The following is a 23888-nucleotide window of genomic DNA, read 5'->3' as shown; positions in this document are numbered from 1 at the left end:
CACCCACAGTCCCAGGGAAGCTGCAGCTGTGAGCATTCCCACCCCCACTCCAGCGGGCCTAAATACAGGACAATTTGTCACTTTTAAAAAATTAGGAGGGACGCCTTTTTGGCATCCCAAATACGGGACAGTTGGTCACCTAACTAGCAACCACAACTTGCACAAAGACAGGAGGACACATGGTGTTCTCCATGTGTGTGACCAGCAGGCCTGGGGGGTGATAAGTCATACACTAAACAAGTATAGACTTTCCCCTCTTAGAGCCATGCCTCTGCCATGGTTGAGATGCAGCCATCTCGGGGGAGGTATAGTGCAGCAAGGGGGGTGGGATTTGGGTCAGAGACACCATCTAGAATCAGTTCCTGCCAAGCATTCTGGAACCCTGCCAGGCCCAGGAGGATCAGGGCAGGTGGGTTCTCAGGCCAATTGGGAGTGCCCTAATCAAATGAATGATGTTAGGGCATGGCAGAGGTTGAGCAGTGTCCTGATCTAGCTCCAGCTTGGATCCCTATTGCCATAGGAGGTTTTCTCTCACTATGTATCCTTAGGTGTTAAACAGTCCCTGTGATCCACTCCAGAATCAGCTGCATCTTAGCGGGGCACAAGCGACGTCTCCCTCGCCGTACCACAGCCCTGCGCTTGGCTCCAGAGGCAGTTGCATCTAAGTGCCCCCTTTTGCGCTGTTAATCTGAATCCCATCCCCTCCTGTGCTGCCTGCTTTAAATCCTGCGGCTGGCTGGTCCCTGGCCTTCGCAGGGAGTGGTGCTGATGGATCCCCCGGGGCAGGTCAACTGATTGCCACCCACACGGTGTCTGTCGATACCCATTAGATGGCAGGGTGGCAGCAGAACTGCGTCCCAGCTCCATGGCAGCACCTGACTCACGATTGAGGCAAGGGGAAGCTTATTAAGCTGCATGCATGCTCTTCCTTGCATTTAAACTTCTGCAGATGCCAGCTACTGCCCTGCCCTGTGCCAGCCTGGGTGCACATGCCCTGCCCATGTGCTTGAGAAGCAAAGATGCAAGGTAAGGAAGGGCTGTCAGCACCCACTGTGAGCCAGGCAGCCCACACGCCGGCTCCCCCTCAATCCCTGCAGGCACCCACCTCCCCTGACTGTCCAGGTGTACTTGATATCATCTGGCCTGTTCCACTTAAGGCTCTGCAAAGAAACTCCCCCTAGCATACCTGCAGCACTGGCTGGGCATATAGGTGCATTATGGGAGATGGGGGAACCTGGGAGCAGACAGGGCACCAGTCTCGGTGTATTCGCTGCCGAGGTAGAAGCAGATTAGGTCTGTGTAGGGCTGACTGGGAGGGGAGGATATGAGAGCAGCACGCCACAGGTGCTGGGGAAGAGAGGCTGCTGTCATAGATGGGGAGGCAGCACTATTGGGGGCAGAGCTGGGGTGCTGTGGGTGAGGGGGAGAGTTGTATTGTTGAGGAGGCAGCTCTGTGCTGTGGGGGGGATGGATGGCGGCGCTCCATGCGCTTGGCCTAGCACAGGGGATGGTATAGATTTTTCTGCTGGGCCTGTTCTGGCTGTAGGGAGATTGGTGATGTCAGAGATCGACAGGGTAGCGCGTGGGTGTGGCCTGTTGCTTGTCTCAGCAATTTTCCTCCAGGCTAAGGATGAGGGGGTGGTGTTGGGGGACAGCAGACACCTGCAGGGCTGACCTGTCCCCCCATCCTCCTCTTCAGGGCTCCCAAAAATAGCCCATGTGCTGCAGCATCCCAGTGGCACCTTCCTAAAAACTGCTGCCTTCCCCCATGCCCCCCCTGTCTGTTCAAGAGATCCTCTGTATCCCATTCCCTTCTCCTGAGCCAGCCAGTGCCCCACCCCAAGGTGGGATCAGAGCCAGCACCCCCTAGAAGGAAAAGACCCGAGATCTCACTCCCCACCACCAAGTCACTGGTAGCAAAAGCTATTTATAACGTGAGTTCAATAACTGGTGGCTCATTAGAAAATAAGCTTACGCAGCCACTGCTGGCTCCCATAACAAAGCAGAGCTTGCAAGTAAGTTACACAGGGCATGTGACAAAATAAGCAGCTGGGATGGGGCTCAGTGTAAGGACTCCTGGGTGCTGGTTTCAGCTCTTGGACAGAATTGGGGTCTTATGATTAGACAGTGGGAGGTGTGGCTGCATCTTATTCTACTCCAGAATCAGGAATAGGACACAGAGTTTTGACTCTCAGCCCTCTTCCAACCCACTTAGACCCCACTCACTGGGAATAGAAACCCAGGAGTCTGCCCCCAAACCCCACTTCTGTATTGCTCTAACTACTAGACCCCACTCCCCTCCAGAGTTGGGGATAGGAACCAGGGCCCCTCTCCCACTTCCTCATTGCTCTAATCACTAAACGCCACTCCCCTCCCAGAGCTGGAGATAGAACCCAGGAGTCCTCCCTGCATTTCCCCCTTGCTCTAACCACTAGATACAACTCTCCTCGGAGAGCTGGGGATAGAACCCAGGAGTCCTGACTCCCTAAGGGCAGGAGAGCCAATCGGATAGAAAGACAGACGAAGTCCCCAAACCTATGTGGTAATGGTTAGTCCCATTCTCCCCTGCCCCTCCTGTTGAGCTGTGACAATGGAACAGTCCCAGGAGAATCCCCCTTCCCTCAGCCCACTGCCGAATTATGAAAGACATTTACAACTCAGCACATGAGTGACGCACTCTGATTGGTTGTTGATGACATCATTCCTGGGACCCAGGGAGTGGGATCTCTGTGGTTGAGCCCAGCTGGGTAGTGCACAGTGGGTGTGGCCCTGTATCTCTAGAGAGCACCCTCACCACCTGTACACACACACTGCTGGGACAGCCCTGGACACTCAGTCACACGGACCTCACACTGGGCTGTAGGGTGGGGAAACCAGCCTGGCCTAAGGTGAGATGATGTGTCTGTACATACACATGCATGCACAGTTACATGTACACTTGCCCTGCACAAATGTACACCCACACAAATATACACCTGCATTAGGGCCATCTTCCTAACTCTAGGGCCAGCTCTGGAACAGGCTTCCAGGGGATCAGTTCACTGGCAGGGATTCCACCCCTTTACCCTCCCCATCCAGACATGTCCCATTCTGCTCTCCTTCCTCCCAGGGACATGACTCTTATACCACTTCCTGATTTGCACCTAATCCCAGGCTCTGGGCATGACAGACATGGCCCTTTGGGCCCAGCTGGGCGTCCCAGTGAGCATATATAGCTCCGGGTTCACTGCTTTCCTCCTCAACATCCCTTAGGAGCCCAAGCCAGAAAAGCCCCTTTAGCTCATAGGCATGGACAGGACTGTGATCGACCCTGGTGACTCATAGCTTTGGAAAGGTCCCATGGGCGGTTGGGGGTGGTGGGGGGCAGGCAGGAATGCACCAGCTCTCATGCCAGCACCAGCAGGAAAGAGGATACTGACTGATCCTGAATTGTGCCAGGTGTTGCCCCAGAGGGACTGAAGCGCAGACAGGAGGTCCACCCTGGAGTTTGGTGGGATGTGTCTAGAAAGGGGTTCTCTCTAACACACACACATACACAAACACCCCCCCCCCATCAATCAGTAGACAATAAAGGAACAGGGCCTGGAGCTTTAGTTCCCATTTACTCCAGTGGAACTGTGACCCATTTGCACCAGCTGGTGATCTGGCCACTGACCTTGTGCTGTCTGAGTCACCTCCCCCCTATGACCTCACCAACGAATGGGCAGGGACCTGAAACTGTGGGCTTTGGCTCAGGAAGTTTCTTGTTGAGCCAGATCCAAGCTGGGCGGGTCCCTGCCCCACTGTGTGTGTCACCCAGTGAGTAACATGCTGTGGGGTCATCAGTCACACCTGTACCGGAGTCTGCCCCGGAGATGCAATGGCAGGGAAAACAGCATTCAAAACAAAGGCGCTCGTATGCAATGGCAGAGCTGACTGTGCAGACCCTCCGGAGCCTGGTATGGTGTTGGCGCGAGAGGCAGCATGGCCTGCGAGGACTGGGGTGTGCCATGGGTGTGGTTTGCATGGTTTTGAGATTCAGTAAGTGTATAAAATGAGCAAAATGTGTCAATATGTGTCAGTTCCTTAACATCTCTGGCCCCTTACATGCTTAACACATACAGGCAAATATGCACACATACATATCCCAGGCATGTAACACATGACACTGACATGCACACACACCCTCTTAACATTTCTCCACACTTCTCATCACCTGTACATTAGATATCTCCACGTGTCCGCACACGGAGATTCCCTCCACTCTCGTGTCTGGATTCATGGCCCTTCTCCACCTCTGCCTGTCCACACACCCAGAAACATCCTCTCATGCACCGAGTTTGGATGTGGGCAAAGCACAGGACACTTTTCTGGCAGAAGGCTCCAGGCCACTGGGCCGTGTGACCATTGTGTGACCCACACTTGGGCTTTCACACTAGGCCCATGGTGCCTCACCCTCCGGTTCAGGTTTGCAGAGTGACAAGGGAGAGGTGTTGTGAATAAAGGGCTGCAAAGGGTTCAATACAGGAACCAGGTCCAAAGCTGGAGTGAGTCTGGGGACACAAGACTCTCTTTTGTTAAATTTCTTGCTCATCTGATTCCTACTGTCCCTGGGAACCCCCAGTAGAAACCTGCTGCTGGGCTACTTGGGGTGGATAGGCAGATGGCGCCTCGCCATGAATGGAGAGAGGGAGACACAGAGTCATGATGCTAATGGAGGGACTCCTCTCCCTGGTTCTCAGAGTGCTTTGGGAAATTCATTTAAGCCGCCCTGCCCCTTGCACTTTGTAATGCAGCATTTACAGGAGTTCTCCAGAGTTCTCCTCCCAGCCCTTCTGCAGACACCCAGCATAGCCTTGAGCACAAGACCCTTCCCTTGCACACTGCCTCAGTTTCCCCAGCTGGAAATCATGCAGGAATGGAGTGCGATAGTTGTAAAACTGAAACAAAACGCGTTGTGATGGGAAGTACTGCGGTGAGGAAGAAACCGAGGGGAGGCAGATAGACAGCTAGATGGGACAGAATGGACAGGCCTATGTGTCCAGGGATGGCTGGATAGCTGGGCAGGTGTGTGTAGGGATGGCTGGATAATGGAGTAACTGCGTGTGCATTGATAGGTAGCTAAAGAGATGTGGAGGGAAGCCTGGAGATCTGTTAGATGGATGTGTGTGGGGATGACTGGAGAAATAGGCTCGGCCTGGTGGATGGAGGGGACCCATGGGGTTGAGATCTATGCTGTTTCTGGGGTGGAGGATCCCGGGCTCTACGGCAGATCGGTCGCTCCCTCTGGGGTAGGTCGCACTGTCTCCCCAGGGCCCGCCCCCGTGGACGGACAGACAGACAGACAGACGGAGCCAAGGGGGTCCTTCCTTTCACAACGAAGCCAGCGTGCGTCACGTGCCAGCCAGTCTCTCCCCAGCCCGGAGATCCGGGCTCTCGCTCATTGGCTCCAGATGATGTCACCCCCGGAGCCCCTCCCACTCCGCTCCCGGCTCCCCCTCCCACCAAAGCAAAGCTCCAGCCCCAGAGAGTGGTGGGGGTAGGGGGAGTAAATAAGCAGCCCGGGGGGTGGAACCTGCCTGGGCAGTGGGGGGACGCCGGGGCTGGCTTCTGCGGAGCCCCCTATCTCCACCCACATGGGCATGAGCCACAGCCTAGGGATCTGATGCAGGTAAGGGGGTGCCCCTTCCCCCCGGGGAGATGGGGGGCTGGGACTGGCACTGCGGGGGGCAGGGCACGGGGCTGCTTCTCCCGGGGGACCAAGAGGCGCAGCGCCTGGCTGCCGCAGGGGTGCCGGGGTGCGAACATGCGGGGGGAGGGCGCAGGGACTTGGAGGAAGGGCAGAGTGGGGTGCGCGAGAGAGGAGACATCCCCGAAGGTGAGGTCCCCCGGCCTCTCGGTTGCCAGCCTGGAGCAGCTGGGGGTGCCCGGTAGCCCAGCTGGCGGCGGGGGGCGCCCAGCTGGAGCTGGGGCAGAGGACCGGTGGGCGGCAGGGGAGAGGCTGTCAAAGGTGTCCGTTGGCAGCCAGGATGGGGGGCTCCTGCTGTCTGGGGTGGAGAGACGGCAAAGAGGGGTGCAGAGACATGCCAGCAGAGCTTGTGGTGCCTGGCTGTGGGGCAGAGCTTTGGGGCACATGGAGGGGACGGCTGGAGCTGCGCTCATGGGTAACAGACGGGCTCCTGCTCTGGGCAAGGATGCCAGGCTGGGGGTGGGAGGGGTAGGCACAGGAGCCTGATGCCAGGACATGAGGGGATGGGGGCGTTGATGCCAAGTTGGGGAGATGTGGGGTCATGCCAGGCTGGAGGGAATCAGGGCAATGCAAGATACAGGGGTAGATGGGGACAATGCCAGACGAGGAGGGATGGCTGTGGGGTGATGCCAGGCTGGGGAGGCCAGGGGAGAAGTGCCAGACTGGGGGCACAGGTGGCGATGTGATGTCAGGGCTCGGAGAGGTTGGAGGTGGGTCCTGGGTTCCTGGCTCAGCACCCTGGCAGGAGTGGGGGTATTGTCAGCCTGGCCGGCTGTGACCTTACAGGGAGCTGGGCGGCCCTTGTGCCCACACGGCACTCGGGCTGCAGTGACACAAGGGGTTATTTTTGGGTTGTGATACCATGGTCAGGGGCTTGGGAAGGAAGTTACTGGTGGCACTCCTGGGGCTGGCCAATGAACTGCTGGTCTTCACACCCCACCCCTGCAAAGGTGGAAATGACTGCTAGAGGAACACAAATGGTTGCACTCACCTGTGCTGTGACATGCACACATGTCCATGCACAACTGTTCATAAATATACACCCACCACCACCTGCAGAGCTTGCACAAATGCACACACAGACCCACACAACATGCAGGGCTTGTGCACACCCCTTCACCCACCTGCTTATCACAACACCCTCTTCACAGCAGGCCAGAGTTCACTCAGTACATGCATCCACCAGACTACACATTCACCACAACATGCACAAGTGCATAACCACAGATGTGCATTACACAGCACACCAAAGCTTGCACAGAAATGCACACTCATTGGTGCACACTAATGCACAGAAGTGCAAATGACCTACAAGAGCTTTTACAGGTGCATATCCTATAGTGCGCACCTGCACACTCATCCATAATATGCCCAGCATAGGTATGTCCACATGCAGTTTCTGACACAGACACACAACTGCCTCATGTCCCTGGTCATTACCCCTGACCTCTGCATGAGAGGAAGGCAGCTTCCCACCAAAGAGCTGCTTGCTCCCAGCACTGGAATTATTTCTCAGCTTGGAGAGGGGCAAAGTGGGGGGGCAAGGGTACAGCAGCCCTATGGGAGGGGGCTGTAGCCTGACCTTGGGGGGTGTGCATGCAGGGCGTGCGTGGGCAGGGCTGGAGCCATATGGGAGCAGGAGGAGTGGCATGGCGACAGGGGCTTGAGGGGAGCCTAGGGGCAGGAGGAGCCTGTAGCAGGAAGGAGGGGAGGGGCATGGGGCAGGAGCAGCCCTAGACTCCTCTGGTCCCTTCCACCCCTCCAGCTAGAAAAGCCACCTAGACCCCGGCCAATCACAATTTCCGCAGGCGGAAGACCAGCCCTCACCGCAGCCAGTCAGAATCCTGGGGGATATTTACTGCTGATTGGTTGGCAGTGGGTACCATGTTCTGCAGGTGGCGTGGCCAAGAACACAGCCCCCATCCCCAGGAGCTGGGGGTGCTTTGAGTCCTGGGGCGAGGAGTGTCCCTGCTGAGGGAGGTGGGGGCAGTCCCCTGTCCCCCCCGCTCGCTCTGCCCACCACAGCACTTCTGGGGCCAGCTGGTGAGCTCACCCCGGCTGGTAACCTGAAGCAGCACAAGCCTCTGTCAGGCTCTGCCAGCCCCTGAGCTCAGCTGGGTATTTTTAGAGACGCCGCTTTCTCTTTTCAGGGGGGGACTGAACATGCCGCCCCAGGGACTGGGACTTGCCAGCTACAGAGCAGAGTGTGTGGCATGCACACCTCAGTCTGAGTGTGCATGAGTGAATGCGTGGGCATGCATTTGGGTAAGCGTGCAGCACTGAGAGTGTGCTGGGAAGTAAGTGTGCAAGGAGGAGAGTGTGCCTCCGTATGAGCGTGCATTGATGAAGCATGCCCTGGTACTAGCAGTTGCTGAGGCGAGCATGCGTATGGCCTCGAGCACAGATGCAGGGGAGTGCCAGGGTGCGTGTGAATTTCGACTTTGCAAAGAGGTGTGCGTGCATGGAGGTGAGTGTGCATACGAACGGGCAGGCGTCCTGGGAGCCAGTGTCTGTGCACGTGGGTGTCAGTTTGTGGGCCAGGGAGCATGTGTGAGTTTGCATCCATGTGTACCTGTGGCTGAGTGTGCGGGAGCGTGTGGGCCCATAGGCTATGGCACAGCTGCGGGTGTGCATGGCCCCCCTGTGGGGCTGCATGTGGACGTCCTTCACAGGGGCTCTGCCAAGGTCCTGCAGCCCTCCACAGCCGCTGGCCTGCTAGGGAAGATCCCAGGCTAGAGGGGCACAGACACTGCCCTCTAGTGGTGGGGGGGACCCATTCCCCAGCCCTGCAGCTCTGCCCATCACAGTCCCTCTGCTGCCAGAGGTGCTGATGGCAATGACTGGCCCTGTCACCCCCCTTTGGAGCCAAGCTGCTGTCCTGGGGGAGAGTGCTCTGGGGCTGGCTGAGTGGGGAGCTGGGGACAGTGTCCGGATGGCACGTTGCCACAAGGGGTGGGTGGTGGGCCCAGCAGAGACCCTCACGGGAGGAAGTGGCTGGAGAGGGGTTGGAATGGCGGGGGGAGAGGTAAACCAGCCTGCGGAGACAGAGAAAAGAGTAGGGGGAGGTTGGAGAGTCGCTAGGGGGCAGGAGATGGGGGAGGGGGGCTGGGTGGAGGGGCAGATGGAGGACTGGGGTGTGTGTAAAGCGGAGGTATGTGGGGGCTGGGGGGCACAGAGTGTAATTGCCCCAGTGGGATACTCAGCCCCTCAGGACCACGGCACCTGGCCACGTGGATGATGGAGGGCTGCTGGTGGGCTGAGCCCCACAAGGTGCAGGGGGGTTAATCTCTGCTGGCCCAGAGGCCAGTTGGCCTCTCTGAGGCTAACTTAGCCTCGGGGGAGCAGGGTCTGCTGGGAGATACGTCGCCAAAATGAGAGGGGGAAGGGAGGAAACCTGCAGTCGGAGCTTGAATCCAGAGCGCTTGCACAGAGTACCCCCAACCCAGCTGCTCTGCCCACCCCGATTGCTCTGGTTTATACATAGATCCCTTTCCCAACACTGGGGTGCAACTGCCTCTGGGGGGCCAATAGGGAGCCAGGACTCTAGGGCTCCCCATTCCCCTGCCCCGGCTGCAATGACTGTGCTGGCACCGGAAATATCGAAGCCCATGTGTGAAGGGTTAAAAAGCTATTGGGAGGGGAGTGAAATGAGTTTGCTGGGTCTCAGCCCAGGTGCCCATTGGTGTGGGGGCGGCGCACAGGGAGGCACAGCTTGGCAGGCGCGGGGGGAGGCCTGCAGAGAGGCTGGGAGGATTGTTGGTATGGGGATCACCCTCTGTGCCCCCTTTATCCCACACTGCTGACCCTCTCTGCCCCCTCCCTGCAGGTCACCCTTCCCAATGCCGCCTTCACCGCTGGAAGACCGCCTCTCCATCCTCCAGCGCCCCAAGACCTTGGCGTTGCACCTCAACGACAGCTTCCCTGCCGACAAGCAGCTCCTGTCGCCCCGGGCGCGGAGACCCCCGAGCCACCCACCGCCAAAGGACCGCGCCGGAACAGCCCCAGCCTCCCCGGAGCCCCCCGCCTGCCTCTCGCCTCCCCACTCCCACACCATTGATATCAAGCTGACGGTGGGGGCTGGGCAGACCCGGGCGCGTGAGCGCAACCTTTCCCTGCAGCTTGAGCTGCAGCAGGGTGGTGGCAGGTCCTGCGGGGGGTCCGAGCTCAAGGTGCTGCTGCCTCAAGCCAAGCTCAAGAAACGCTGCTTTAAGGAGAACTCGCGACCGGCTGGGAGGGACACCCCATCGCCCGCCTCCTCCCGCCTCTCCAGCCCCGGCACCGGCACCATGCACCCCTTGAAAGGCGGCTGCCGGGGCTGTTGGCGCTTGATGCGCTGCGAGGACGCCAGCCCCAAGCCGGGGCTACGGTCCCTGGGCTGCCTGTCCTGCCGCTCCAGCCTGGCCTCTCTCAGCTGCTCCCCGCCCTCCGTCAAGAAACTGGGGTGCCTGCCCTGCACCTCCTCAGCCCTCAAGTCCCTGGCCTGCCTGGCATGCAACCCCTCGGTCAAGTCGGTCAGCTCCTCCTGCAGCTTTTGCAGCAGCGACCCCATCGTGGCCTACGACGCCCCAGGCCGGAGCTCATCCCCTTCCAGCCTCGATGAGGACGACTACAGCGTGCGCACCATCTGGCCGGAGGAGCTGGCCAAGAAGATGAGCCGCTCCCGCACCCAGCAGCAGGGGGCGCCCCTCATCCTGGATTGCCGCAACCTGGTGCAGTACACCAAGAGCCAGCTGCAGGGCGCCATGCACTTCAGTGTCTCTGATCCGGCTGGCCGGCGGCGCCTGCAGCAGGGCAAGCTGGCCGTGCTGGATTTTGTGGCCACCAAGGACCCCCACGACTCCCTGCAGTGCCTCTGGCCCAAGGAGCAGCAGAATGGCAGCTGTGCCTCTGCCGCGGGGGAGGGCCCTGCCCCTCCGGCCCCTCCTGAGCCCCCCAAAGCCCTGCCTGCCCAGAATCTCCACCTGGTGCTGGACTCCCTCAATAAGGAGGTGCAGGGCAGGAGAGGTAGGTGGGCCTGGGGGCCGCCAAGGGGGCAGACTGTGGGGGACGTGGTGCCCCAGCCACTGGAGGCTGCAGAGGCGTGGCTTGGGGGGAAACGGGTGCACAGTGGGGAGAAGAGAGAACCTGCCCTCTCAAGCACGGCTGTCCTGGCTGAGACCTGCGAGGGGTTCACACAGAGATTCCTAGGGCTGGAGAGAGAGCCCAGCCCCCAGCCAAGACCCCTTGCACTGCATCCCGGCCCAGCCCCAGGCCTCGCCCCCCTCAGTGCACCCTCCCCTCTCCTAGGCTTCACCCCACACCCCGCCCATCCTTCTCAGTGCCCCCTGCCTCCCTCCCCCCAGCCTCATACTGCTCCTCCCAGCCCCTCCCCTCACTCCTCAGAGCCGGACCCCCGACCTCATCCCAGCAGGATCCAGAGGGAATATGGAGTTATGGGGTGGGGAGGGGGGAGCCCCTCCCACACCTCCTCTGGGCCTGTTGAGTGGGATGGATCCCAGCCCAGCTGGTGACATGACATCACTTCCCACTCCCCACCCCCCGCTTCCCTGCAGGGGTGTTGACAGCCATTGGCCAGAACTGGGACCCCTGCTGTGGATGGGGGCCAGGCATTGGGCTGCTGAGGGTCCTACCACCCACCAGCACCCCTAGGTCAACTGGCTCCGCCTCCCCGCAGAGATCCCCCTTCACCCTCCTTCCTTACGCTCCCCAGCATCCCCCTTCCCGATCCCGTCTCCCCAGATTCCACCCCCCCAGCTTGCACCAGAGAGAGACTCCACTGCATTTGAGCCGGCTGGAGAGGTGCCGGCCTCGGCAGTCAACAGACCAGGAAAATGGCAAAGTTTTCCTGCCCCCCCCAGTGCAGCTCGAGGGCTGTGGGAAGAAGGCCGGAGATGGGGGGTAATTAGGGGCTCGAAGGTGGGTGTTAGGGGTCTTTGGGTCACAGGTAATGGCCTGGGTGCTGGGGGGGCGAGTTCAGGGCGAGGGGGCTGGAGGCACACAGGTCAGGGGTGGAGGAGGTTTGCAACGGAGCAGAGTTGTGGTTCCAGGGGTGTGATTTGAGTTGGGGCCTGTGGACTGGCAGCAGCCTGGAGACTTCTGAGGTCCCAAAGTTTGGGATTCCCAAGCCTGGGGCTCTCAGGCTCGGGGGCGGGGGCGTGAGCTGAGCTCAGGGCAGAGCAGGGGGCAGAGCTCCAGAGGCTCTCAAGGGACGCTTTGCCCCCAAGGTGTTCTGGCTGGGGAGTCGGTGGAGAGAGGCTGGGTTTGGGCCAGGCCAGGGGCTCGGCCTTTGGGGGGTTCAGACCAAGAGCAGGTCTGAATGTGGGTCCAAGTGCCCCCTGTAACGTTGAGCCATTGCCTGCAGGGAGTGTGGCTGTGCCACCGTCCGAGCCCCTGGAAGAAGCTGAGGGTGTCCTGGAGGGGCTGGATGGGGACCCTGGGGCCCCAGCCCTCACCCCCGACCTGGAGAGCGCTGAGCTGAGTCCCATCCTGCCCTTCCTCTTCCTGGGCAACGAGCGCGACGCGCAGGACCTGGAGCAGATGCTGAGCCTCAACGTGGGCCACGTGCTGAACGTCACCACCCACCTGCCCCTCTACCACGCCCAGAGCGGGCGGCTGCGCTACAAGCGCCTGCCCGCCACCGACAACAGCCGCCAGGACCTGCGCCAGTACTTCGAGGAGGCCTTCGAGTTCATCGGTACGGGGGGGGCACAAGGGGGGCTCTGGGGAGCAGGCTGGGCTGGGCACAGTGGTGGTTTGGTGGGGGGGGCCTCTGGGGAGCAGGCTGGGGCCAGGCAGGGGTGTGGTGCCCAGGAGCAGAGTGTTTTGGGGGACAGAAGGCTGCACTCCCCTCTTGAACAATGTAACCTTCTCCACCCACCCGCCCCCAAGATGGGATAGCCTGTGAGAAGGTACTGCAGGGCTGGAGGAATGCAGGGGACTGGTTGACAGGGCTGGCGGACAGGGGGGCAGAAGACAGGGTAGCAGGGCTGGCGGGGCGGGGCAGAGGACAGGGTAGCTGGGCTTAGGGACAGGGGACAGGGTAGCAGGGCTGGGGCTGGGGGTGCAGAGGACAGGGTAGCCGGGCTCAGTGGCAGGGGACAGGGTAGCAGGGCTGGGGGGTGCAGAGGACAGGGGGCAGGGCTGGGGGGTGCAGGGGCTGGGGGGCAGAAGACAGGGTAGCAGGGTGGGTCGCGGGGGGGCAGAGGATGGGGTAGCCAGGCCAGGGCAGGGGGTGCAGAGGACAGGGTAGCCGGGCTCAGGGGCGGGGGACAGGGTAGCTGGGCTGGGGGGTGTAGGGGCCAGGGGGCAGGGCTGGGGGGCTGAGGACAGGGTAGCCGGGCTCAGGGGCGGGGGACAGGGTAGCTGGGCTGGGGGGTGTAGGGGCCAGGGGGCAGGGCTGGGGGGCTGAGGACAGGGTAGCCGGGCTCAGGGGCAGGGGACAGGGTCGCTGGGCTGGGGGGGTGCAGAGGACAGGAGGCAGGGCTAGGGGACAGGGGGCAGGGTAGAGGGCTTGGGAGTGCAGAAGCCAGGGTAGCAGGACTCGGGGAGGCAGGGGACCGGGTGCAGGGCTGCGGGGGAGGGGACAGGGTAGCAGGGCTCAGGGGTGCAGGGCAGGAGAGCTGGTACAGGACCATGCACAGGCTGCTTGGGTCAGAGGTGCATTTGGCCTGAGCCCGTCTCTCCGTCACTCCCCCAGAGGAGGCACACCAGCGGGGGAAGGGTGTGCTGATCCACTGCCAGGCGGGCGTCTCACGCTCGGCCACCATCGTCATCGCCTACCTGATGAAGCACACGCTGATGACCATGAGCGATGCCTACAAGTACGTCAAAGGCAGACGCCCCATCATCTCGCCCAACCTCAACTTCATGGGGCAGCTGCTGGAGTTTGAGACGGATCTCAACGCGGGCGTCACCCCCCGCATCCTCACCCCCAAGCTCAAGTTGGCTGGGGTGGAGACCGAGGTGTGAAGGGGCCCAGGCTGGGCCAGGCCACCCACCTCAGGGCAGGGGGCGTGAGCAATAACTGGACGGACAGACGGCCTTCGGCCAGGGCTGCGACGCCCGACCTGCCCCACTCGGCACCCAGGTGCCAGCTGGCAGAGGGGCTGGGCTTTACCCCAAGACTAATGGTGTGTGTGGGGGTGTGTGTGTGGGGGGGAGGGCTGGTGCCTGCTGTTATTTATTAGGGTGTGTGTGTGTGGGGGGGGGGTCCCCCGCCCCTTGGTCCTGTGGCCTCCCCGCTCCGGGTGCTGCTTGCTGAAGGCCGCCCTGGAGAAGGGGGTCCTGCTGGGGTTCAGGGGGCACATGCCAGTTCCACCCCCCCCAAAGTAGCAGATTCTTTTGAAAACTCAGGACGATCACAGACTTCCTTTGGGGCTGATAACAGCGCCAACAGCGGCTGCAGTTCTGGGGGCCCTGTTGCCCGCCCCACCTTTATTCTCTGGATGCTGCTGCTCCATACCTGACCGGAAACCTGTTATAGTGACTGGTGTCTTCAAGTGACAGTAGCACCTTTCCTGGGTGCATGGGGGGAGGGGTTAAAGTGGATGGGGACATCTCCCCCCCAGTGTAGGAGACACACCCCTGCCTCCCTCCCTCCAGGGCAATAGTAACTCCGAATAGTCTTCCATAGGGATATTTATTTTTAAAGACTCGGGGAGGGGCTCCACCGTGGAGGGGAGCTGCCTCTGCTTTGTACCAGCCTGGGCCCTTTCTTGTGGCTGTTGGTTCCTGTCTCTTTGAGGTGCCCTCCGCTGGAGGGCAGGGAAGCTGCGCAGCGGGGAGGGGGCGCTTCTTATTTTTCCAAGATGCAATAGGATTTTGGGGCTTTTTAACCCTTCTCCCCACAACTGGAGCAGGGGGTGCTATAGCTAATGGGCCTGCAAAATCTGGGGGAGAAGAAATTTCTCTTCCCCCTATTTTAATGTCTTCCAACCCCTCCCGCTTCTTTGCAGGGTGAAGTTTGCCCCCCACCCCTCATGGAGGGGGCAGATAGGGGGCTGGAGTGTGGAATAAAGAGATGGAGCCAATTTCTGTTGGGGGGGGCAGTGAATAGTCCCACCCCATGCACACCCACCCACACCCCCCACTCAGACAACCCTGCACACATACTTCCCACAGCCCCGGTGCACCGGGCGTGCCCCCTGGAGCCGGGCAGGCCTGGCCACAAAGCCCTCAGACAGGCAGCTTTCTCGAGCCATGGCCGTGTGCCCCCTTCTGTGTCCCCAGCAGGGACGCAGCCCTGGGGCCTGGCTCTAAAAGCCTGAGCCCCTTGGCTGCCTGAACTGTAAGACTTGGTCATTAGCTGCAGCTACAGCAGGGGCACTCTGGGCCCAGCCCCCTGGAGGAACGCGGAGCCCAAGAGGGGGCAGGAGCCGCTTATGAGTTGTCCCAAGAACTTGGTTGAGTCCTGGGACCAGGAGCCCCTCCCCCGAGGCTGGGGGAGGGGCCTCAGCACTGAGGAGGCCTAGGCCCACCCACTTCCCAGTTTCCAAATAGCACCCCGATGTGCATAGCCACCCAGAGCCGCTCCCCTGCACCCTCACCTCCTTGCCACCTGTTCCCACCCGCGGACAGACACAGGCTCCCCCTAGTTGTGCAATCGGATCCTGACATGGCCACACCCCCAGGCGGGTGATAATTTTGGGGGGGCCTGAGCCAGAGAAAAGGGGGGCCCTCCCAACCCCATCTGCCTACAGTCGTCCCTCCTCCCCCAGCTTGGGTGTGGAGCCTGGCCCCACTCTTCTCTTGGGTGAGCCTCGAGGGCAGAAGTGCCCCTCATTGCCTGACTCTGCTCCCAGGGCAGGTGGAGCAGGTTGGGGCACGGGGGCACCCATGTTTCCAGAGCCCCGTGTGTCCCTGAGCCAGTCGTGCACCCCCCTGCTCTGCCTTGGGAGCTGGCATGGGGACATGACAAGCTGGGGCTAGTGAGTGCGTAACCATCCCCTACCCCTCGTCCCCTGGGGCGGGGGGCTCGTATCGGGCTCCCTCCCCCTTCCTTCCACACGGATCTCAGAGCTTTGTATTTAAAGGGGCCTCCTCCCCCCAGGCATTGGAGCTCGAGGCGGGTGGGGGCGGGAACAGGGGACCCTGCTGTTTCTTTTTGGAAATTGTCTTTGTTATTTATTGAGGCCAGGAATAATTTATTAAATGTGGATTCGGTTTTGTAGCCAGGCAGCTGTGTGTTCTGGGCTGGGGGAGGGGCTCATGGGGGATCTGGGACTGGGGGGGCAGACGCGGTACACACAGGTCGGGGGCTCGCTCGGAACAGTGCCCCAGCCTGACCCACTGGGCCTTGGGCTGAGCCCCAGCACAATGGTTGGGCAAGTGGGAGTGGATGGGGACCCCCCTGCTCCCCAACTGGGGAACGGGAGGTGAGGGACATGTAGGCCAAGCCCCCCACAAGGCTTTCGCCCAGCAGCGAAGGCTCCCAGTCGGGCTCCGGGTGGAGACAGGCTGGGCAGAGCAGTCTCCAAACAAGGAGAGCACCAAGGTGGCCTGACACCCCTGCCCCCAGCCTTGTGCCCCCCACCACCCCGCCCCTGAGCCAGCCTCTGGCCACCCACCTTCTGCTCCGGCCCCAGCCTCTGGTGGCGAGACAGCTCGCAGGATGGGCCTCACGCTGCAGCCAGCTCCCGGAGGCGGAGGCAGCCACCCTGCAGCTCCCAGAGGGGGGCACGCCAGGAATGAAACACCACTTGACTTCATCAAAAATAATTTATTGCTCCTGGTTCTATTTACATGGTGGGGGGCACCCTGGTGGGGCTGCTCTAGGTAACGGGGGGTGGGGGGCAGGGGGAGCCGGCGGCTTGTTGCCCCTGCAGCTTAGGGAGGGCCAGAGGACACCATGCCCCAGTGCTCCCTGTCCCCGTGGCAGCAGGCACAGGGACAGGTATATGGGGGGAACAGTGCTGGGGACCAGGAGGGGCTGGATCCCCCCAGATAGTGACGGGGAGGGCTGGACTAAGGAGGCAGAGTCCCAAGGCCATTTTGGGGGCGAGAGGGACGGCAGGACACCGTGGCAGGGAGAGTTTGGGGTGCATCTCAGTGTCCCTGCATGGCTGGGTCAAACAGGAGCATCCTCTCTCGCCCCCCAAGATCACACAATCATCGAATCCTGGGGCTGGAAGGGACCTTAGGAAGTCATTGAGTCCAGCCCCCTGCCCAAAGCCAGATCAACCCAAACTAAGTCATCCCAGCCAGGGCTTTATCAAGCCGGGACTTAAAAACCTCTAGGGATGGAGATTCCACCACCTGTCTCGGAAACTCATTCCACTGCTTTGCCACCTTCCTGCTGAAATAGTTTTTCCTAATATCCAACCTACACCTCAAACTCTGTCACTTCAGACCATTGCTCCTTGTTCTGCCGTCTGTCACCGCTGAGAACAGTCTCTCTCCATCCTCTTTAGAGCCCCACTTCCAGGAAGTTGATGGCATCTATCAAATCTCCCCTCAGTCTTCCCTGCAAACTAAGTAAGCCCAAATCCCTCAGCCTCTCCTCACAGGTCACGTGCTTGAGCCTCTTGAGCATTTTTGTTGCCCTCTGCTGGACCCGCTCCAATGCATCCACATCCCTTCTACACTGGGGGGGTGGCCCAGACCTGGATGCAATCCTCCAGATGTGGCCTGACCCAGTGCCGACTAGAGGGGAACAACAACTTCTCTAGACCTGTTGGAAATCCTCCTCCTAATGCGCCCCTGTATGCCATTAACCTTCTTGGCTTCTGTTAACTCACATCCAGCCTCTCATCTGCTGAAGCCCCCAGGTCACCCGCAGCAGCACGTGGGCAGCCTCCGCTGCAGCAGCCCATGCTGGGGTGGAGCGGGGACGGGTCCCTGGGTCCCTTCCCCCACTGCTGTCAGCCTCACTCCTTCCCCTGCAGCGCCCCGTGCTGGGGTGGAGCAGGGACGGGTCCCCGGGTCTCCCACACCTCCCGGATGGCCCGGCGCACCCCCCGAGGCAGGTGCAGCGTCTCAGCATGGCACTGGCGGATGTGACGCATGACGGTGCCCAGTCGAACAGGCAGCAGCGAGTACTCGCAGACCATGCACACCATGGTGCCAGTGCCGGCATCGTAGTCCATGAGGAGGTCAGCGCGCCACGATGGGTCAAAGGGCTTGGCCTGGGCCGGGGCAGGTGCTGGGGGGGCCTTGCCTTGCGCCCGCCAGCTCTGCAGGGTGCAGCGGACAGCGCTGGGGCTCAGGCGGAGGCGCCGGGGGATGCCTTGGTGAGAGCAGCCCTTGCGGCGGAGGCGGGGGGGACCTGGGTCCAGCTCCTGGCTGGGCAGCGCGGAGATGGGGCGGCTGCCAACTGCAGAGAGGTCAAAGGTTAATGCTGAGGAGCAGCAGCTGACGCTGAGAAGCAGCTGCCTCTGGGGAGGAGCATGCGGGGGGGGCTGTTTCTACGGGCATCCCCTGTCCAGCAGAAAGATGCAGCTGCCTCTGGGGTGGCCTCTAAGGGGCCAGCAGGGTCCCTCCTCACTCACCTTGGCTCCCTGCGCCCCGTCTCATGGCCCCTGCTTTGCCCAGCTGCTTCTGTCTCCTCCCCAGTGCCTGGGCTTTGCCCCTGTCCCCAGAGCTCTTCTGGTCCCGGATGCTTGGATTCTTCCTTAGTTCTCTCCCTGTGGAGGCTGCAAACAGAGAGCGGGTCAGTGAGTGGAGCATCACTGTGCCTTCTCCCCCTCACCCAGCATGTAGCTGGGAAGGGAGCACCTGCCCCTTATCTTCCCCCAGGATGGGGTCACCACTGGATGGGAACTCAACTGGCCCCAGCCAAAGGGAACCAGCCAGGCCAGCCACTGGGTCTGGGAACTAGCTGAGGTCCTGGAGGCTGATCGGCAGGGGCCGAGATGCAGCTAGGACCCCAGTGGGGAGAGGAGCTTTCAGCTCTGCTCTGGGGGACACGGGGATGGCTGGAGGAGATATGCTCTCTCCCACAGCACCCTCACCTGGCTGGGGTCTGCAGTACAACCTGAGCGTGAATCCGGCTGGAAAGGACCCGTCAGTGAAGAGGCAGATTTCTGGGGGCGCCGAGCTGGGGGCAGCCTCCTCTGAGTGGGATATTTTCCCTGCAGGGAAGGAGACAGCAGTAAGGGGAGGGTCGACACTGGGAAAGAACCAAAGATCCTGGCTCCCAGCTCCTCTGCTCTAACCACTGGACATCACTCCCCTTCCTGAACCAGGAATAGCCTCCGGGAGTGCTGCCTCCCAGGCCCTCCACTGCCAGAACCAAGTGTCACAGATCCCAGCTGCTCTAATTCCCAGCCCCCACTCCGCTCCTGGGGGAACAGAACCAAGGAATCCTGTTGTAATGGGACTGCACCCCAAGCACTGCACCCTGTCTGCAGTCAGGAGTGACTCTCGCTCAGCCCGTAAAACAGGAAGTTTATTAGTCGACAGAGGCCCAGCTCAGTACAGAGGTCAGCACAGCTGGCAGAGTCAGTCATTCCAACCCTTCCTGGGGAGAGGAGCCCGAGGGGTGCCCCATCTGGGTCTAGCTTCCCCCTCTCTCCCCAGCTTCTAACTGCCGCCTCCTATTCAAACCCAGCTCTGCTCCTCCCTGCTCTTTATTCAGGAGGAGGTGTTACCTGCCAGCTTAGGTTACCGCCTCGGGGGTCATCCTTAGCGGCTGTGAGCTGCTCTGCCTGTCACACACATCCAGCCTGACTCTCACCCACGCACCCCATCACACCTGTTCCTCCCACCACTCACCTGGACTCACAGTGCCCCTGTCCTGTCCCTCGCTCAGCTGCTTGCTCCTCCGCTCCCTGGCTGGCAGCACCACATCCTCTGCAGGCCCCACACTCTGCCGTCTCCTCTGGCCCCGCAGGCGCTGGCCAGGCTCCAGGGCCTTAGCCTCTGCAATGAGGCACTCGGTGTCATGAAGGGCAGCCCCAAAGAAAGGGGAGGGGCTCCCAAACAGCTGCGCTTGGTCCCTGCCCCCAGCGATTGCCCAGGCCCTGGACTCACCTGGGCAGGGGGCAGGGCGCCCTCTGGGCTGCCCACGTTTGCGGGTCACTGTTTGCTCCTCTGAGTCAATTAGAACCTCGATCTCAGCTGGTTCCCTGGCCCCATGGTGCTGACCTAGAGGGGAGGGAGAGTCTGGGATGGTTTTGTCACCCCCAGCCCTGCTGGTGCACTTTGAGCCCAGCCCAGAGACCCACTGTTCCCACCCACCCCTCAGCTCGCCTAGTGCCCCTTACTCCTGGCCTGCAGCCGCCTGCTACCCCGGCTCTGGGCTCCTCCCCTCGCCAGCTCTGCCGGTGCCCCTCAGGGCCAACCTGCAGCTCACCTGCTACCCCAGCTCTGGGCCCCGCGCCTGCAGGAGGGGCTGGGGGCTATACCTGGGGTGCAGGGTGGGGGTGCCCCCTCAGGCAGGCTGCCCCCCTGGCTCCAGGCCTCCAGGATGTTGCGCTTCTCCTCTGGGCTGAGGCCCAGCGAGTGGGCGTGGTGCTGCAGAACGTGCTCCCGGGCAGCACTCGGCCCACAGGTGCCCAGGAAGGTGCCACAGACCATGCACACGACCCCGCCGCGCCCCGGGCAGTCTCCCACGAGGTACTCCTGCTGCCAGGCCCGACCGGGCCCCGCCTCTGCTCGTGCTCCCCCTAGCAAGGAAGGAAAATACGTGTGAGGGGAGCGAGAACCCAGGAGTCCTTGGGACCCAGCCCCTCAGCTCTAACCACTAGACCCCACTCCCTCCCCAAGCAGGGGCTAGAACCTGGAGTCCTGGCTGGACAGTCCGTACCTCTCTCCAGAGGCTCCTTGTCAGCCTCCTCCAGCTTGACCCCGGGGGCCAGGTCGCCCAGGGGGGCACAGAGCCGGGTGCAGGCTGCAATTGGCACTGGCTCCTCTGCCTCGCACTTCAGTGAGACCGCGATGTACTCCAGCTGGGGCCCCTCTGCCTTCACCTCCATGGCTGGGCCTGGGCACAGCTGGGTACAATGGAGGACAGGTTAGTCGGGGCACTCAGAGACTGCTGGATCCTGTCACAAGAGCCAACTTGGCTGCCTGCCATTATCCCTCACTCACAACCCAGGAGTCCTGACCCCAGCCTGCTCTAACCACTAGACCCCTCTCCCCTCCCACACTTAGGGAGAGAACTCAGAAGCTGGGAGCTGCTCCCTCCCTCCCTCGTTGGCTGACTGTGGGCAGAGCTCCTCCACCCCGGTTGCTTTCTCCTTCACTACCCCATACAGGCCTCAGCTCAAGGCCGCTCCACCTCCTCCTTATCTCCAGCCACTCAGGCCCAGCAACAGCCTCTCTGCGCTCTCCTGGGGGTCCCAGCCCCAGCCAGGCCACTTTGGCAGGGAACTCCCCAAAGGACCTGGCAACACTCAGGCTGGGGGCTTGGATCCCTTTCTACACTGGGAAATACATCCCTGGGGCCCCTCCAGTCACTGTGATGTTGCACGTCTGCTCATTGACCCCCGGATGTGAGGCACTCAGAGCCACTGTAACAACTGTAAACCTTGCACATGACGGAAACCGCTTCACGCGTGGGGGTGCTAAGTTCCAGCACCTACGACCCAAACATTTCCTTCCCAACCCTCTTTCCACATAGACCCTGGAAACCTCCCCTTCTTCAGAGACCCCCCCAGCCCTAGGAGTTCCCTCCCAGGCCCCCTCTTTTCAATTCCCCTGGATCTCAGGAGTCTCCCTTTCCTCTAGGAACTCAATGACAGCTAGAGTCCTTCCTTCCCCTGACTCTGACCCAGGGATCCCCTCCAGATCCCCTCCTGCCCAGTGACGCTGGGAGCCTGGCTGCTGCAGTTGTCCCCCCCATTCTTCTGCTAGCTGACCCATGGCCATGGGCCCTGCCCACAGGAGATGGCTGGCAGGCCATCCACCACCAGGAAAAAGGAAGGTGGGGAGTGGGGGAGTCACTCTAACTGGATCCTGGGTGTGGACATTAAGGCACCAGCTACAGGTGAGTTCAAGAGGCAGTACTCCTCTCCAGGAGCCAGGGAGGGAACCCAGGAGACCTGACCCACTGGCTGAGAGATTCCAAGATCAACACCCCAGAATGCACAAGATCCCAAAGGGGTTTATAACTATCGCCCCAGGTACTACAATGCAGCCACCTTGTGGGAGGGCAGAGGGGCAGTTTAATAACCAGACATCTTGACTGTGGAAGAGGGGCCCTCTGAACAGCTGCACCTCACTCTGCAGGAATAGACCCCCACCCGTCCTTCAATGGATCTAGTCTCCAGCCCCCAACCCACGCACAATGACACCCTCTACCACAACCCAGCCCGCTTCGGAAACTCACTCTCCTCTCCAGCTAACCTAGTGCCCTGCTGGACCTCAGTTTTCCCAATAGTCTGCTCAGTCCGTGAATTCTCCGCCCACAGGGCTAGTCCCAGGACCCCTATGCAAGACCCTGCTGCTGGGCAGTTCTTCCCATACTGAATTCCAAACCTCCATCCCCACCCCCTGAGTGACCTATACCATCCACTGGATCCTGATCCTAGTCCCTTCCTCAGCCCCACCATGACCCACACCCCACTGGATCCAAACTCCTCCTTTCTCTTCAGTATGACCTGTGCTTTCCACTGGATCCCAGCACCTACTTCCTCCCCAGTGTAACCCACACACATATGGGATCCCAGCTAGAAGTGCTGGAAGGGTGCTGGACAGCACTCTATGGCTTGAAGTAGCTTCCATCACATACAAGGTTTATAGTTTGATTCACAGTCTCTCATCTCCCCCACACCACGTTGTTCCAACACCTGATCCTAGCCCCCTCTTCCTTCTCTCACATGACCTGGGCCTGCCACTGGATCCCAGCCCCCCCTTCCTCCCCCCCCACGTGACCTGGGCCTGCAACTGGATCCTGCCCCCCCCTTCCTCCCCCCATGTGACCTGGGCCTGCCACTGAATCCCAGCCCCCCTTCCTCCCCCCTACGTGACCGGGCCTGCAACTGGATCCTGCCCCCCCCTTCCTCCCCCCATGTGACCTGGGCCTGCCACTGGATCCCAGCCCCCCTTCCTCCCCCCATGTGACCTGGGCCTGCAACTGGGACCTGGGCCCCCCTCCCATGTGACCTGGGCCTCCACTGGATCCCGGCCTCCCCCCCTCCCTCCCCCCCCCATGTGACCTGGGCCTGCAACTGGATCCCGGCCCCCCTTCCTCCCCCCACGTGACCTGGGCCTGCCACTGGATCCCGGCCCTTATGGGTCCCCGCCCCCGGCGCTACCCACAGCCCCACTGCATCCCAACCCCCTTCCCCCCTTGGCCTGCACCCCGCTGGGCCCCGGCACCCCCCGCAGCGCGCTTGATCCCAGCCTCTCCCCCAGGCCCCCCGCTAGATCCCAGTCCCTCCCCCACCGGATCCCAGCCCCTCCCCTCGCTGGCGGATCCATCCTGGCGAACCCTCCCCATTCACCGGCTCGCGCTGCCGCTCCCGGGCCCGGCACCATAGAGTTTGGCGGAGAGAGCGGCACTGCCCACCTCCTCTCCAGCCCCCCCGCACCTCCTACTTTATGGTCTCATTGTCCCGGCTCTCCTAGCTCGGGGAGCGCTACTTTGCCCACAGCCAATCGTGAGGAGCCAGCCATTCTAAGCCCCGCCTCCTCCGCCGCTGACCAATCAACACGTGGACACGAGAAGGACTAGGAGGGCCGGGGGAGGGGCTGGGTCGAGCACCACCTAGCGGCCGCGAGTGGGGATTGCAGGATGTGGGAAGTGGGGAGAGAGTCCCACTCTGTGGGGCAGGGATGGAGACGGGCTTCTATAGAGGGCTTTCTATGGGGGCAGGCAGAGACTTGTCCCAAGAGCAGGGCAGGAGCTGAGCCCAGCTCAAGCCGTAGGGAGGGGCAGGGAATCCTATAGGGGTTAAGTCCTGTTCCCTGGGCACAAAGGCAGGGGAGTCTATAGGGGACGGGGTAGTTAGCGGCTGAGCCCCGCCCCTGCCCTGGGCGATAGGGCAGGAAAAAGGAAAGGGAATTCCGTGGGGGCTAAGCCCCACCTGGTCAAGGGAGGGGGATTGTACGCGTGCTGGGCTTTGCTGAATCGTGCCCCCGAGAAACGGGGGGGAGGGGACTGTGTGAGGGACGGGTTTCTATGGGGCAGAACCCCGCCCCCCGGAGCGCGCGTGTAAGGGATGGGGGTTGGAGCTGTGAAATAGTGGGCGGCTGGCACTGGGGGTGCCCGTGGAGTGGG

General features: G+C 61.3%; 2 protein-coding genes across 4 annotated transcripts; one reads left to right on the top strand and one right to left on the bottom strand.

Annotated features, from left to right (window-relative positions):
- Nucleotides 1–5529: 5529 nt before the first annotated feature.
- Nucleotides 5530–15871, top strand: LOC142019245 (dual specificity protein phosphatase 10-like). Of its 2 annotated transcripts, none has more exons than XM_075005855.1 (4): nt 5530–5650; nt 9555–10732; nt 12090–12422; nt 13425–15871. In XM_075005855.1, the coding sequence occupies exons 2-4, from the start codon at nt 9568–9570 to the stop codon at nt 13694–13696; spliced, it is 1770 nt and encodes a 589-aa protein (XP_074861956.1). In that variant the 5' UTR covers nt 5530–5650; nt 9555–9567; the 3' UTR covers nt 13697–15871. The 2 variants fall into 2 exon arrangements, with proteins under 2 accessions (XP_074861956.1, XP_074861955.1); XM_075005854.1 differs by lacking the exon at nt 5530–5650 and adding an exon at nt 7884–7993.
- A 559-nt stretch (nt 15872–16430) lies between these two features.
- Nucleotides 16431–23224, bottom strand: SPINDOC (spindlin interactor and repressor of chromatin binding). 2 transcript variants are annotated; one of them, XM_075005308.1, is made up of 8 exons: nt 23113–23224; nt 20472–20658; nt 20071–20331; nt 19697–19810; nt 19439–19585; nt 18676–18795; nt 18214–18357; nt 16431–18038 (listed from the first exon to the last, which is right to left on the bottom strand). In XM_075005308.1, exons 2-8 carry the CDS (start codon nt 20638–20640, stop codon nt 17593–17595), a joined length of 1401 nt encoding a protein of 466 aa, XP_074861409.1. In that variant the 5' UTR covers nt 20641–20658; nt 23113–23224; the 3' UTR covers nt 16431–17592. The 2 variants fall into 2 exon arrangements, with proteins under 2 accessions (XP_074861409.1, XP_074861410.1); XM_075005309.1 differs by lacking the exon at nt 19697–19810.
- Nucleotides 23225–23888: the final 664 nt, after the last annotated feature.

The sequence above is a fragment of the Carettochelys insculpta genome, chromosome 11 (assembly GCF_033958435.1).
Source record: "Carettochelys insculpta isolate YL-2023 chromosome 11, ASM3395843v1, whole genome shotgun sequence".
NCBI lineage: Eukaryota > Metazoa > Chordata > Testudines > Carettochelyidae > Carettochelys > Carettochelys insculpta.
This window is presented reverse-complemented; position numbering and strand designations above follow the sequence as displayed.

Excerpts from the sequence above, each read along its gene's own strand:
- LOC142019245 (XM_075005854.1), top strand. The coding sequence starts at position 7,974 with ATGCGTGGGCATGCATTTGG. Across the intron at positions 7,994-9,554 it reads ATGCGTGGGCATGCATTTGG|GTCACCCTTCCCAATGCCGC; the intron begins GTAAGCGTGCAG and ends CCCTCCCTGCAG. Across the intron at positions 12,423-13,424 it reads GGAGGCCTTCGAGTTCATCG|AGGAGGCACACCAGCGGGGG; the intron begins GTACGGGGGGGG and ends TCACTCCCCCAG.
- SPINDOC (XM_075005308.1), bottom strand. The coding sequence starts at position 20,640 with ATGGAGGTGAAGGCAGAGGGGCCCCAGCTGGAGTACATCGCGGTCTCA. Across the intron at positions 20,332-20,471 it reads CAAGGAGCCTCTGGAGAGAG|GGGGAGCACGAGCAGAGGCG; the intron begins GTACGGACTGTC and ends CTTCCTTGCTAG. Across the intron at positions 19,586-19,696 it reads GCGCCCTGCCCCCTGCCCAG|AGGCTAAGGCCCTGGAGCCT; the intron begins GTGAGTCCAGGG and ends GCCTCATTGCAG.